This window comes from Cebus imitator, unplaced genomic scaffold, assembly GCF_001604975.1.
Source record: "Cebus imitator isolate Cc_AM_T3 unplaced genomic scaffold, Cebus_imitator-1.0 Scaffold87, whole genome shotgun sequence".
In the NCBI taxonomy this organism is placed as follows: Eukaryota; Metazoa; Chordata; class Mammalia; order Primates; family Cebidae; genus Cebus; species Cebus imitator.
This window is the reverse complement of record NW_016107402.1, coordinates 7,059,411-7,074,098: the sequence shown is the minus strand read 5'-3', so window position 1 is coordinate 7,074,098 and position 14,688 is coordinate 7,059,411. Positions and strand designations below refer to the sequence as shown.

At 48.9% G+C, this 14,688-nt stretch overlaps 1 protein-coding gene across 1 annotated transcript in view; it reads right to left on the bottom strand.

The window, feature by feature from the left end:
• The window catches only part of PTPRU (protein tyrosine phosphatase receptor type U), a 54,706-nt gene that overhangs the window by 23,865 nt on the left and 16,153 nt on the right, over positions 1-14,688 (bottom strand). The window contains exons 2-7 of the mRNA XM_017534797.2: positions 11,276-11,407; positions 7,861-8,132; positions 7,297-7,378; positions 7,075-7,190; positions 6,607-6,781; positions 5,946-6,239 (exon numbers count right to left, since the gene is read on the bottom strand). Coding sequence (XP_017390286.1) covers positions 5,946-6,239; positions 6,607-6,781; positions 7,075-7,190; positions 7,297-7,378; positions 7,861-8,132; positions 11,276-11,407 — 1,071 coding nt within the window. The remainder of the gene's footprint in view (positions 1-5,945; positions 6,240-6,606; positions 6,782-7,074; positions 7,191-7,296; positions 7,379-7,860; positions 8,133-11,275; positions 11,408-14,688) is intronic.

Sequence of the window (14,688 nt, the reverse complement as noted above, 5' to 3'; positions counted from 1 at the left end):
AAAAAAAAAAAAAAAAGAAAAACCACAAATATTGATTAGCAACAAATAACATTGACCTAAACCTCACACCTTACTCAAAATAGATAATGAAACATATAGGGTTAGTTTGAAGAGTTATTCAACAAATACTTATTGAGTGCCTTTAAGCTCAAGGTGCTATTGTAGTTGTTAGTACATGAACATAAATGTAAAATGTAAAACCGTAACACTTTTAGAAAAAAACAGGAGGCTGAGCATGGTGGCTCACGCCTATAATCTCAGCACTTTGGGAGGACAAGGCAGGTAGATCACCTGAGGTCAGGAGTTCTAGACCAACCTGACCAACATGGAGAAACCCCGTCTCTACTAAAAATACAAAAATTAGCCAGGCATGGTGGCACATGCCTGTAATCCCAAATACTTGAGAGGCTGAGACAGGAGAATCACTTGAACCCAGGAGGCGGAGGTTGCAGTGAGCCAAGATTGTGCCATTACACTCTAGCCTGGGCAACAAGAGCAAAACTCCCTTTCAAAAAAAAAAAGGAAAAAATATTTGGGAGACAGGGATAGGCAAGGAGTTCTTAGACTTGATACCAAAAGCACAATTCATAAAAGGGAAATCTTATAAATTGAACCTCATCAAAATTGAAAATAGTTCTGTGGAAGTCCATATAAAAAGGGTGAAAGGACAAGCTACAAACTGGGAGAAAATATTTATAAACTCCACATCTAACAAAGGATGGAACCTAGAACGTACAAAAAACTCTCAACACTTAACAGCAAAAAAAAAAAAAAAGAAAAAGAAAAAGAAAAAGAAGAAGAATTCAATTAGAAACAATTAGAAAATGTTCAAAGACACAAACAGAGAATCCACCAAAGAGGATGTACAGATGGCAAAGAGCACATGAAAAGATATTCGTCCAGGCACGGTGGCTCATACCTATAATCCTAGAACTTTGGGAGACCCAGGTGAGCAGATCACTTGAAGTCAGGAGTTTGAGAACAGCCTGGCCAACATGGCAAAACCCTGTCTCTATTAAAAGTACAAAATTTAGCCAGCATGGTGGTGTGCACCCGTAATCCCAGCTACTCGAGAGGCTGAGGCACAAGAATCGCTGGAACCTGGGAGGCAGAAGTTGCAGTGAGCTGAGATCATGCTACTGCACTCTAGCCTGGACAACCAAGTGAGACCCCTTATCCAAAACAAAACAAAAAACAAGAAAAGATGTTCAACATCACTAGATACTGAAGAGATGCAAATTAAGACCATGATGGGACATCACTACACACCTCTCAAGAAGTCCAAAATTAAAAATAGTGACAACACGAAATGCTGGCAAGGATGCAGAAAACTGGATCATTCATACATTGTTGGTGAGAATATAAAACAATATAGCCACTCTGGCAGTTTCTGATGAAACTAAAGATGCAATCACCATATGACTCATCAATTGCACTCTTGAGCATTTATCCCAGAAAAACGAAAAGCTATGTTTAGGCAAAAACCTATGTATGAATGATCACAGAAGCTTTATTATAATAACGAAAAAGTGGAAGCAGCTCAGATGTCATTCAACAGGCAAATGCTATTTACAAACTGGCATTTCCGCACCATGGAATACTACTCAGCAAAAAAAAGTAATAAACTACTGATATATACAACTTGGATGAAGGAAACTATGCTGAATGAAAGAAACCAATCCCAGTGCCGAGATAATTCAATAAGAAAAGAATAGGCTTTTCAACAAATGGTAATGAAGATCTACATACAAAAGAATTAAGTTGGCCAGGTGCAGTGGTTCACGTCTATAATTCCAACACTTTGGGAGGCTGGGGTGGGTGGATCACCTAAGGTGAGGAGTTCAAGATCAGACTGGCCAATGTGGTGAAACCCTGTCTCTACCAAAAATACAAAAACTAGCTGGGCATGGTGGCGTGTGCCTGTAATCCCATCTACTCAGGAGGCTGAGGCAGAAGAATTGCTTCAATGCAGGAGAATCGCTTCAACCCAGGAGAATCGCTTCAACCCAGGAGATGGAGGTTGCAGTGAGCTAAGATCACACCATTGCACTCCAGCCTGGGGGACAAGAGTGAAACTCTGTCTCAAAAAAAAAAAAAAAGAATGAAGCTGGATCCCTACCTCACACCACATTTGAAAAATTAACTCAAAATGGATCAAAGAACTGAATGTAACAGCTAAAACTATAAAGCCCTTAGAAAAAAATACAGGAGTAAATCTTTATGACTGTAAATAGCCAATGGTTTCTTAGGTATAACATCAAAACCACAAACAACAAAAGAAAAAAAATAGATAAATTGAAGACTTTTGTGCTTCAAAAAAAATCTACCAAGAAAAAGAAAATATAATCCACAGAATGGGAGAAAGTATTTGCAAACATAAGCATCTGATAAGTATCTAGTGTTCAGAATATATAAATAACTTTTTTTTTTGAGACAGAGTCTCACTCTGTCACCCAGGCTGGAGTGCAGTGGCCCCATCTCAGCTCACTGCAACCTCCGCCTCCCAGATTCAAGCAATTCTCGTGCCTCAGCCTCCCAAGTAGCTGGGACAACAGGCACCTGCCACCAACCTGGCTAATTTGTGTATTTTTAGTAGAGACTGGGTGTCCCCATGTTGGCTAGGCTGGTCTCCAAGTTTTGGCCTCAAGTGATCTGCCCTCCTCAGCCTTCCAAAGTGCTGGGATTACAGGTGTGAGTCACTGCTGCACCTGGCCTACTCAGAATATATAAACAACTCTTACAATTCAGTAATAAGACAGATAACCCAACTTAAAAATTGGTTATTTTTAACAATCTGAATAGACATTTATACAAAGAAGATATAGAAATGGTCAATAAGCACATGAAAACATGTTCGATATCATTAGCCATCAGGGTAATGCAAATCAAAATCACAAGATACCATTTGACATACACTAGAGTGCTTGTAATATGAAGACAGATAATAGCAAGTGGTGGCAAGGATGTAGAGACCCTCATAGAACAGCAGTGGGAATGTAAAGTGGTACAACTGCATTGAAAAACAGTCCAGCAGTTCCTCAATATATAAACAAAGAGATACCTTATGATATATATGGTACATACTCAAGAAAAATAAAAACATATATCAATATAAAAGCCTGTACACAAATATGGCAATACTGTTCATAATAGCCAAAAAGTATAAGCAACCCCAATTTCTATCAACTGATGAATGTCAAAATGTGATATATTTCTATAATGGAAAATTATTCATCAATAAAAAAATAATGGAGTACTGCTACATGCTACAACAAGGATAAATCTTGAAAACATTCTGCTAAATGCAAGAAGGATTGGATGCTGTGGCTCACGCCTGTAATCCCAACACTTTGGGAGGCCAAGGTGGGAAGATCATCTGAGGTCAGAAATTCGACATCAGCCTGGCCAACATGGCAAAATCCCATCTGTACTAAAAATACAAAAATTAGCCAGGCATGGTGGTGGACACCTGTAATCCCAGCTATTCGGGAGGCTGAGGCAAGAGAATCACTTAAACCCAGGAGGCAGAGGTTGCAGTGAGCCAAGATGGCGCCATTGTACTCCAGCCTGGGTGACAGAGACTCCATCTCAAAAAAGTAAAAATAAGAATAAGAAATGAATGGAAGAAGCCAGTCATAAAAGACTATATATTGTATTATTCCATTTTTGTGAAATATCCACAGAGGGGCAAATCTATAGGGACAGAAAGGAAATTCGAGGTTGCCTGGGGCTAGAGGTGTACAGGTAAAATGGGGACGGCTGCTAAATAATAGAAAATTTCCTTCTAAGGTGATGAAAATGTTACCAAATTGATTGTGTTAATGGTTGCATAACTCTGTGAATACAGTGGTCCCCCCCGTATCCCCAGGGGACATGTTCTAAGATCCTAGTGGATGCCTTAAACCACAGATAGTACCAAATCCTAGATAAACTATGTTTTTCCTATACATACATACCTATGATAAAGTTTAATTTACACATTAGGCACAGTAAGAGATTAACAACAATAATAATAAAATAGAACAATTACAACAACACACTATAATAAAAGTTTTGGTTTTTTTTTTGTTTTTTTTTTTGAGACGGAGTTTCGCTCTTGTTGCCCAGGCTGGAGTGCAATGGCGCGATCTCGGCTCACCACAACCTCCGCCTCCCGGGTTCAGGCAATTCTCCTGCCTCAGCCTCCTGAGTAGCTGGGACTACAGGCACGTGCCACCATGCCCAGCTAATTTTTTGTAGTTTTAGTAGAGACGGGGTTTCACCATGTTGACCAGGATGGTCTCGATCTCTTGACCTCGAGATCCACCCGCCTCGGCCTCCCAAAGTGCTGGGATTACAGGCTTGAGCCACCGCGCCCGGCCTATAATAAAAGTTTTATGAATGTGTTCTCTCTCTCTCTCAAGATATCTTATTGTGCAGTACTCATCTTTTCAAGCCTCAAGTTAACCACAGGTAACAAAAACCACAGGAGAAACCACAGATACAGGGGGACTACTGTATACTAAAAACCACTGAATTGTACATTTTAATGACTGAATTGTATGAGATGTGGATTATATTGCAATAAAGCTGTTACCCAAAAAAAGCCAACTCCAGAGGTTATATACTCTGATTTCATTCATATAATATTTTTGAAAAAACAAAATTTTAGAAATGAAGGACAGATTAGTGACTACCAAGAGCTGCGGAGTAGACGAAGAAAGGGAAGTGAATATGGTTTAAAAGAGTCCTTAAGGGGATTGAACTATTCAGTATTTCAACTGTAGTGGTGAATACACTTATACATGTGACAAACTGCAGAACTATATACACACATACACACACACACAAACACGTACAAACAAAACCGGAAAAGTCTGAATAAGATCTGTGGATTGTATCAATGTGAATATCTCGATTGTGATATTATACTATAGTTTTGCAACATGTTACCACTGCAGAAAATAGGGTAAAGTGTACAGAGAATCTTTCTATATTTTTCTTACAACTGCATATGAATCCACAGTTATCTTAAGTCCATTAAAAAAACACACTAGGCCAGGCATGGTGGCTCACTCTTGTAATCCTAGCACTTTGGGAGGCTGAGGTGGGTGGATCACCTAAGGTCAAGAGTTTGAGAGCAGCCTGGCCAACATGGTGAAACCCTCTCCACTAAAAATACAAAAATTAGCTGGGTATAGTGGTGTGTGTCTGTAATCCCAGCTACTCGGGAGGCTGAGACAGGAGAATCGCTTGAACCCAGGTGGTGTAGGTTCCTGTGAGCCAAGATCGCACCTCTGCCTGGGTAACAGAGCAAAACTCTGTCTCAAAGAAAAACAAAAAAAAACACTAAAGTCAAAAGAAGAAAAACCTGTTCTGTTCTCAATTTCTCCTCTAATTAAACCAAAAAAAGACCCTCGTCTGGCACAGGTGTACCATCCTCCAACAGCTGCTTTACCCTCTTTAACAAGGAAGAGCAGACCCCAGGCTCAATGCCCAGACAAGAGAAACCAGCTAGAATTTATAACACACTTGAATGTGATGGTGTTTAGTCGATTATTTTATCTAAACGTAGAATTAAGAACACAAATTCTGGAGCCAGCCAGTCAAGAATTCCAGTCCCATCTATGCCACTTACTAGCTGTGTCACCTAACATCTCTGTACCTCAGTCACCACATCTGTAAAATGGGTACAACAAGAGCACCTACATCGTGGTGGTGTTGTAAGCTTTAAATCTATAAATTATGGGCTGTGTGTATACGTTTAAGTGCCTGACACAAAGTAAAGTATTAGCTATAATTACCTTTACTATCACAAGGATCGAGGAAAAATCGCAATGTTTTAGAAAGGTTTACAAGCACAAATCCAGGCCACTCTACCTCTCAAATGTGGCCCTTCATAGCCCTGGGCCCATATCCAGGTTCTCACACTAGGGACTGTGGCCAGGGGTAGCAGCTGCACCCACCTGCGCATTTGGTACGGCTGATGAGAGGTGGCCCGGGGCGACCAGTGCCGCCATCTCCCGGACGCGTGAGTAGTACGCTGATCTCATACTCTGTGTCTGGGTCAAGGTGCCACAGCTTGTAAGTCTGCAGGCTGACTGCGTGCACCTCGGCCCATGGCCCACGCGACATGCGGTACTCGATCTCCTTGCGCACGATCGGCCCATCGCCAATGATGGAGTTGGTGTTGAGCTGGATAATAAGGTAGGTGGGGCCAGCACGCAGCAGCTGTGGGGGCGCGATGGGAGTGGGGGGCTCTACGAGGAGATGGGGGAAAGGCGGGGCGGACCGATGGTTCTGTGAGACCCCAGGACCCAACTCTGCGTCCCACCATACCCAAATCCCTCCCCATCCTCCCAGACTGGCTGGTCACACAGCCAGATCCCCACCCCTCTCCAGGCTCTCACCTTGACCCTGTCCGCCCCCCTCGTCGCCAGCCCTGACCCCTGGATCAGACCTCATCCCGGCTGGGCCATTGCCCCCTCCGCAGGCCCACCTTCAGATCGCGCCCCCGTGACACACTGCAGGCCCCACGGCCACGCCCCCGGGCAGACCCCGCCCCCGCCGCCGGCCCCGCCCCTCGAGGGTAGAAGTCCTGGCGCTCCACCGCGTCGGCTCGCTGACCCTTGACAATGAGCTCCGCGAAGTTGGAGACGCCCGCGCCGCGCGGCGCCTGGGACACGCAGCGGTACAGGTCCTGCTCGGCGCGGCTCACGGCAACCAGCGGGAAAGCGGCCAGGAAGCGCCGGTGGCTGATGTGCCGCACGCCCGCCGCAGGCACCAGCGCCCCGCTCTGCCGCTGCGGGGAAGAGGGTGAGAGGGTCAGGGGCGCCTCGGAGCGAGGGTCCCGATCTCGCTCTGACCTGGGCCCCATTTAGCCGTCCCTACTACACAGCGCAGACATAGGTTCCTGGAGCCGTGCTCTGACCTGGGGGAATGGAGGACCCAAGAGAGTGCAGAGCGGAGCTAGGGGAGGGCCCGGACGCTGTGCGTGGTGCTGGACTACGAAGCAGGGACTCAGCATCCTGCGGGGAGTCAGGGCCATAAACAGCCATCACCACCCCCACAGCCAAGGTCCCCGCTCCCGCTCACCTGCAGGAGGAAGCGTTCGGCCTCGGCCGCTCTGCCCGCCGCCATGCACTGGAACGACGCGTTCTGGCCTGCGTTTACCTCCACGTCGCCCAGGCGGGAGAAGTGCGGGGCCTTTGCTGCGGGGTTAGAGCCGCGGCGTGAGCTGACCCTGCGCCCCCTGCAGGCAGGAGCTGCGGCCGCCCGCACCCCTCACCCCTGCGCCCCCAGTGGGTTGGGACTCACCGCAGGGGTAGCTGAGAAGCAGGATGTCATCTAGGCCCATGTAGCCCCTGCGGTCTGGGGAGATGAGGGCCTCAAACAGCACCTGGGGGAAGCGAGAGGGCCCCTGTCACACTGATATCCCTCCAGCCCTGCCTGGGGAGGTGCCCACTTTCAGCTTGGCCCCAGCCTCCTCTTCCTAAACCAGCAGAGGTCAGCCCTGCTCACACTGACCCTCCCTACCAAGCCAGCTAGTTGGGGGTGGGATGTCAATGCCCATAGTGAACAAGGTGGAAGCCAGTTTCCATCCCAGTCCTGGACAGCTACCCTCAAGCAGCCAGGCAGGGTTTCCAGGTCAGAACTGTTCCAACTTACCCTTGACAGGGGCTGGGGACTGTTCCTATGAACAATGACCTCAGATGCTGAACCAGACTGGCCCCACACTGACCCCTGGCCTTGACCACAGGTTGCCTCTGATGCTGAATGCAGACTCATTCTAACTTCACCCACCCACCTACTTCAACCTCAAGCTGACATCCATCTGCCCCATCCCCAGGCACAGATGACCACAGCCTGAACCCAGCCCACCTGATATTCATTGGGCCAGAAAGTGCTGACCGCCAGTTCAGCCTGGTGCCACTGACGGCCGTGGGATCCAGTCATATTCCAGACGGCACTGCCCAGGGGGCCCCCATTAACGCGCACATAGACACCCAGGGTGCCCGGGCTGTGCCCGTCCCGGCTATACAGGAAGTAGCTGAATTGCACACAGTGGGTGTCATTCTCACTCAGGCTCTGGAAGATGACATGGGCTCGCTGGCCTGGGGCATGCTGAGAAGTGTTGACCATCAAGTAGGAGCCTGAAAAGAGAGGAGAAAGAGGCCGCAGCTGAGGAGACTGTAGAGGAGGGCCAGGGCCGGGGGGGTCACTGAGGACTCCAGGCATCAGGACCCACCAGGAGTCAGGAGTTCTGAGTTCTGGCCCCAGCTCTACCTCCCTAGGTGAGTCCCTTCACTTCCTAGCATCTGTTTTCTACAGGAGACCTGGAGCAGTAAAAACCACACAAACCTGACTTTGTCAAAACCATTTAAAGCCCAGGCACAGTGGCTTATGGCTGTAATTCCAGCACTTTGGGAGGCCAAGGCAGGTGGATCACCTGAGGTCAAGAGTTCAAGACCAGCCTGACCAATATGGTGAAATCCAGTCTCTACTAAAAAACAAAAATTAGCAGGGTGTGGTGGCATGCACCTGTAGTCCCAGCTATTCGGGAGGCTGAGACAGGAGAATTGCTTGAACCCGGGAGGCAGAGGTTGCAGTGGGCCGAGATTGCACCACTACACTCCAGCCTGGGAGACAGAGCAAGATTCTGTCTCAAAAAAAAAAAAAAAGTTTATGGCTCCTTACAATCTATGGGTCACAAAGCCCATGCCCGGTCTAAGCACAGCTTTCCCCATGCTCTGAGTCATCCCTGGAGGCAGGACTAGGTCATTCATCTCTGGATTCAAGAGCCTGGCACATAACAGACCCTCAAAGGCCACCTCTTCCAAAGCCCTCCCTCCACATCCCACCATGGGCTTCTCTCCTGGCTCCTGGGTCATTACGAAAGTGCTGTCCGTCTCCCACCACCCTGTAAGTTCTCAAGACCCAAGCTGAATGAATACGTAGAACAGAGATTGAATGAAAGGATTCCAATTTCCCTTCCAGCCCCAATCCCTGAGTCTAAATTCCTGGGATACAAATCCCCTTGACTTCCAATCTAGAGAAAGGCAGCCTGTCTCTTCCCCAGAGATCCAGGCTGGGTACTGGGGGAATCAAAGTGGACTAGGCTGGCTCAGGGCCTGGCTGGGGGGTTTGGGCTTCCCAAAGGGCACCCAAAACCACCCAGCCATGCCGCCTCCCAGGCTTGGCTGCCAGCCAACATAAGCTTATTCAGATCCTGGCTCCAGGAAGACTCCCCAGGGACTCTGCTGGACGGGATCTCATTCATCTCTGTAAGCTGGAAGCCTATGGAGGCGGCTCCTTGATCAGTCCCTGCTGGGCAGCAGTAAGCTAAACTCAAGTCCCCATCCCCACCCAGGAAGGGGCACTTCCCAACCCCCAACACACTCCCTCTTGGCCCACTCATGCTGCTTCTCTCTCCTCTCCCTGCAAGCAGCTGTGCGCATCTTTCTCCCCCTTCCAATCTGACACTTTGTTCCTTTCTCCTCCTCCTGCTCCCTCTACCTCTCCTTCACTGACTTCATCCCTCCCCTTCTCTTTCATTTACTCCCTTTGTCCCTATCACTCTGCCTTCTCTTCTCTCCTGCTCCCCATCTCTGAGTGTGAATCTCCCTCCTTTCTTCTCCCTCCACCCCCAGGTCGCTTCCCTAGAACATGAGAACCAGGAAGACAAAGACTGTGTCCATCTGGCTCACCACCACATCCTCGAGACCTAGCCCAAGGCTCACACTAATTGCTAAATTCCCCTCTCCCCTTTATCACTGGGTATGTCTCTGCTTACACATGACAAGAGAGGCAGAGAGCACTCAGGGTGGTCAGCACTGTAAGAGGTGATAAAAGGAATTCCAATCAGCTGTCTTGTACCTGTGTGCCATGTATCAGACTAAGCCTGGGCCCTGGGAATACGGAGAGGCCCACAAGAGGTCCCTACCATGGTGGGTACCTTTACAGATCGTTTTCAGACCAGTCAAACTGCGATACCCACTAATACCTGCAGAGGCAGATATAAGTGCCCCAGAAAGGGAACAGTGTGAGTGAATGCACAGAAGGGGGGGGTAGGGCAAGCGGTGGGAGTCTGCGAGGGCACCTGTGCCAGGCCATGAAGGGCATCTCTCCTAGTGGCTTCGAGTCCTGGCCCCGCCACTGAGAATCTTTCCTGTCCCTCCCTGACAACAGATGCAATCTCAGCCATGCTGTGAGCTGGGCAGTAAAGACCCTGGGCACTAGCATGATGGGGCAAAGGGAGGGGCTTCAGGCTGTGGAATCTAGGGATTCACTCAGAAAGCCCACTTGATTCCCATGCCATCAGTGTCCTCTGACACAGCCCTCATCAGTAATAAAGTTAACAATTTGGTCTTTATTTGTCTCACTCTTTTTAAATTCACAGTTGATTCTGTATCCAGTAAAGAGGGGTACTAATGATCGGGCCCCCTCAAAGACACTCAAAAATAGCAACCAAATAACTGAGCCCCTGCATGCCCCCCTGTGCTCTGTACTTGACGCGCAGCATCTCGTGACCCTCTGAATGGAGTCTTGTTTGCCTCATTTTACAGTGAAGACAATGGAGGTTCAGAGACATTAGGTGACTTGCCCAAGGTCGCACTGCTGGTAAAGTGATGGAGCCAGGGTTTGGGCCCAGGTCTTCATGACGCTGAACAGAGTGCTCTAGGGGCCACGATGAAAGCAGGAAGTCAGTACCAGAATCCACATTGTTAGTCTCCTGCCTCCCAGGCCAGAGCTCAGGATGACAAAGGTGCCCCATCTTGAAATAGGAACAGAGCAAGGTAGAAGTCGAGAAGGATCTGGGACTTCCAGGAGGAACAGGGCAGAGGAAGAAAGGTTTTACACACATCTAGTCCCAATGTTACTGCTCTTTCAGTATCTTCTAGTCCTAGGGAGACTAGGATTCAAGGGCTCTTTGGGAGAAAAGAGTCTCTGAAGAGAGCCTCCCAAAGATGGAGGATTTAGAAGAACTGAGAGTGGGGGTGGGCTGGATCCTGAGCTAGGCAGCAAGGGGAATAATTGGAAGTGAGTTTTAACGCACAGCCATGAGGGCCTTTCATGGCTTGAACCTGCACTCATTTTACACACAAATCTACCTACATACACAATTAGACAGTGTCCAGAGAAAGCCATGTTCGGTGTCATGTACGTACGTCATTACAGATGCAAATGCAGGTGGGGCCCAGAGAGGTTAAGTAACGTGCCCAAGGTCACACAGCACGTGGGAAGAAGTGCCTCTGGAAGGAGAGGAAGGGGTCATGGTGATGGAGAGTGGACTTACCGTGGGGCAGGTCTGCAGGGGCCCGGGTGCCAGGGTGGATTCGCACTCGTTCCCACTGAAAGTCATCGTACTGGGCCTGGCTGTACTCGCAGGGCACTGCTGGGTCACTTGTCTCCTCAAAGGTGCAGCCAGCTGTGAGAGCACGGTGTGGTTAGTCTAGGCTAAGGCAGGGCTGCTGGCCAGGAGGACTCCTGGAGGGTAGCCCCCACTCTCCCTCCTTCTACCCAGGCCCACCTGCCCTCCTCCCTCTCTTCAGGCCCTTCTTCACACTGCTCCCTCCCTCTGGCAAAATTCTTCCTCCTCCACCATCTCCCTCTACCAAGTTCCCCCTCACTGTCCCCTCCCAATACCAAGATGTCCCTACACTGCCTGCTCCCCCAGTACTTCCCAGTACTCCCCCCACCACTGGCTCAACCATCCATCAGAGACCCTCCTCAATAAAAACTAGTTATCAGGATTGCTGTATCATTGGAACTTCACTGCAACCCATAAGATCGGGACTAGAATTATCTCCATTTTGTGCCTAAAGAAACTGAGGCCTCAAAAGGCTGAGTGAGTTCATTAGGGTCACACAGCTCACTGGTGATAGAGGTGGGGTTTGAAATGAGATCTCCTGATTGTTACTCAGTGTTCTGTCACCCGCCTCTCTATCTTCCCATGGAGGGCAGACAGTGGGCCCTGGGCCTGGCAGGACCACGTGTTCCATAATCCAGTCCAACAAGATCTCCTTTAAAAATAACAATAATTGCCACCAATCAGCTCAAGCCGGGCACAATGCTAAACGGTGTAAGTACAGAGCCTCGTTCAGGCCACACATTCCGAGTCAGGCACCACTATTTTTCCTACTTGACAGATGTTGACGGGATTCAGTCATTGCCCAAAGTGGGCCAAGTAAGGTCTCTGCCTGCAGGACTGTGACATGCAAAAGCACAGTCATGTGTGGACTAGGCACATGTATGACTAGATGAAGCAAATTCCCATGATTTGCATCCAGTCCTAACAGTTTAAATGAGAAAGCAGGGAGGAAGGGAGGATTGAAATAGATGTGAGTCCTTTGGTTGATAATGAGGTCCATACATCTTAGTGAGCTCATCAAAGCCCTGAGCTGGTTGCCTAATAAACCCGAGAACACCATCGGTTCTGAAAGGAACTGCAAGCTGGTCCCTGGCACTCACTCCCAAACCGTAGCCCCACTAGGAGCCTGAGGCATCAGAAACCCAGGAAAATGCCCAAGCAAGTGGCAAGGAAGCAAGTGCAAACCAGGCCAGACCCTGTCCTGGGTGCCTGCCAGCCACTGGTACTCCTCCCGATTTGACAGACGAGGCGGCTGCAGCTCTGAGGGGTGAAAGGATTTGTCCACAGCACCACGTGGTGGATCAATGAGTGGGCTTTGGCCTCACAGGTTTGGGATCGAATCTTGACCGCAATTTGCCAACCCTTGTGACCAGGGGCAGGTGGCTTCTCTTTCTGAGCCTCTGTTTCCCCATCTGCACATAGGCTTGTGGAGGATTTGAGGCAGCGGCCCACTTAGCATGCCTAGCATATGGAAGCACTCAGGAAACAGCAGCTCTTACATGTATCATTCAAGCCTACGTAAGGAACAGAGGTGGGAGTGGAACCCATGTGGGTCAGATGCTGAAGTCCAGGCTTCCCACCAAAAAAGGTTTCGATATCAAAAGGAGCAGACCTGAGCTGCTTCCCAATCTCAAGAAGAAGCTCACGCCTGTTATCTCAGCACTTTCGGAGGCTGAGGTGGGTGGATCACAAGGTCAGGGGTTTGAGACCAGCCTGACCAACGTGGTGAAACACCGTCTCTGTTTAAAAATACAAAAATTAGCCAGGCGTGGTGGCACACACCTGTAATCCAGCTACTTGAGAGGCTGAGGCAGGAGAATCACTTGAACCAGGAGACGGAGGTTGCGGTAAACTGAGAACGGTCATTGCACTCCAGCCTGGGCGACAGAGCAAGACTTCGTCTCAAAAAAAAAAAAAGGAAGTGGGAGAGGTATAGATAGTTGTGATAGTTACATAATTGACTGGTGCAAAAGTAATTGCAGTTTTTGCCATTTTTTTTTTTTTAAAGAATGGCAAAAACTGCAATTACTTTTGTACTATGAATACATATTTGTTTATGTATGTAAAACCCTTTGTACAGTCTTCTGTTATAATGTGGGACACTTTAGGCCTCAGAAGCAGGCCTCAGGAAACACAATTTCTCTCTCTCTGACCTACTCCTGTCCTCCTTTCACCTGTCCAAGGCAGACCTCTAATCTGATCATGGGTCATTCCAGAGAGGGTCCTGCCCCATACCCTGGAGGAAGGAATGCCACAGAGAGGCCAAGGAAAGTCTAGGCAGACAGGCCTTGCTGGGTTTAGATCAGGCGCTTTTTGTCCACTCACACTTCTACACAGTTGTCAGTCATGCTTACGTAAGGAAGCCTCCGTAAATACCCAAAAGGCCAGGGTTCGGAGAGCTTCCAGACAGCTGAACATGTGGAGCTTCGTGGAGGGTGGTGGGCCCAGGGAAGGCATGGAAGCTCCACATCCCTTCCCCATACCTCACCCTATGCATCTCTTCATCTGTATCCTAACAATATCCTTTATAATAAACCAGTAATGTATTTCCCTGAGTTCTGTGAGCCGCTCCAGCAAATTAATCAAACCCAAAGAGGGGGTCATGGGAACCCCAACTTGCAGCTGGTCCGTCAGAAGTTCTGGAAGCCCAGACTTGCAACTGGTGTCTGGAGGAGCAGGCAGTCATGGGGACGGAACCCTCAACCCGTGGGATCTGACCTTTGTGCTGGAACTGAACTGGAGCACACCCAGCTGGTGTCTGCTAGAGAATTAACTGCTTGCTTGGTGGTGGGAGAAGCCCCCACACATTTGGTCACAGCAGTCTCCTGTGTTGATGACTGCTGCTGTCTTGGAGTGAGGGCAGAGGAAAAACACCGTTTGAGGGAGCTTTTCCCAAACAGCAGTACGTGGCAAACAAGTGCCACGTAACAGCCACAGTGCTGGGCATCTTCACACGCAGCAAGTGACTTCACTTTCAGGAGGCTCTGCTGTGTCATCTGCAGCTGCAACTCCTCTAGGTTGTGATGCGGACGATGTGAGCAGCACATGAAACACACCCAGGCCAGGCGCGGTGGCTCACGCCCGCCATCTCAGCACTTTGGGAGTCCGAGGTGGGTGGATCACGAGGTCAGGAGTTCGAGAGTAGCCTGGCCAACATGGGGAAACCCCATCTCTACTAAAAACACAAAAACTAGCTGTGCGTGGTGGTGCGTGCCTGTAATCCCAGCTACTTGGGGGGCTGAGGCAGAAGAATCACTTGAACCTGGGAGGCGGAGGTTGCAGTGAGCTGAGATGATGCCACTGCACTCCAGCCTAAGTGACAGAGCTCAGCTCTGTCT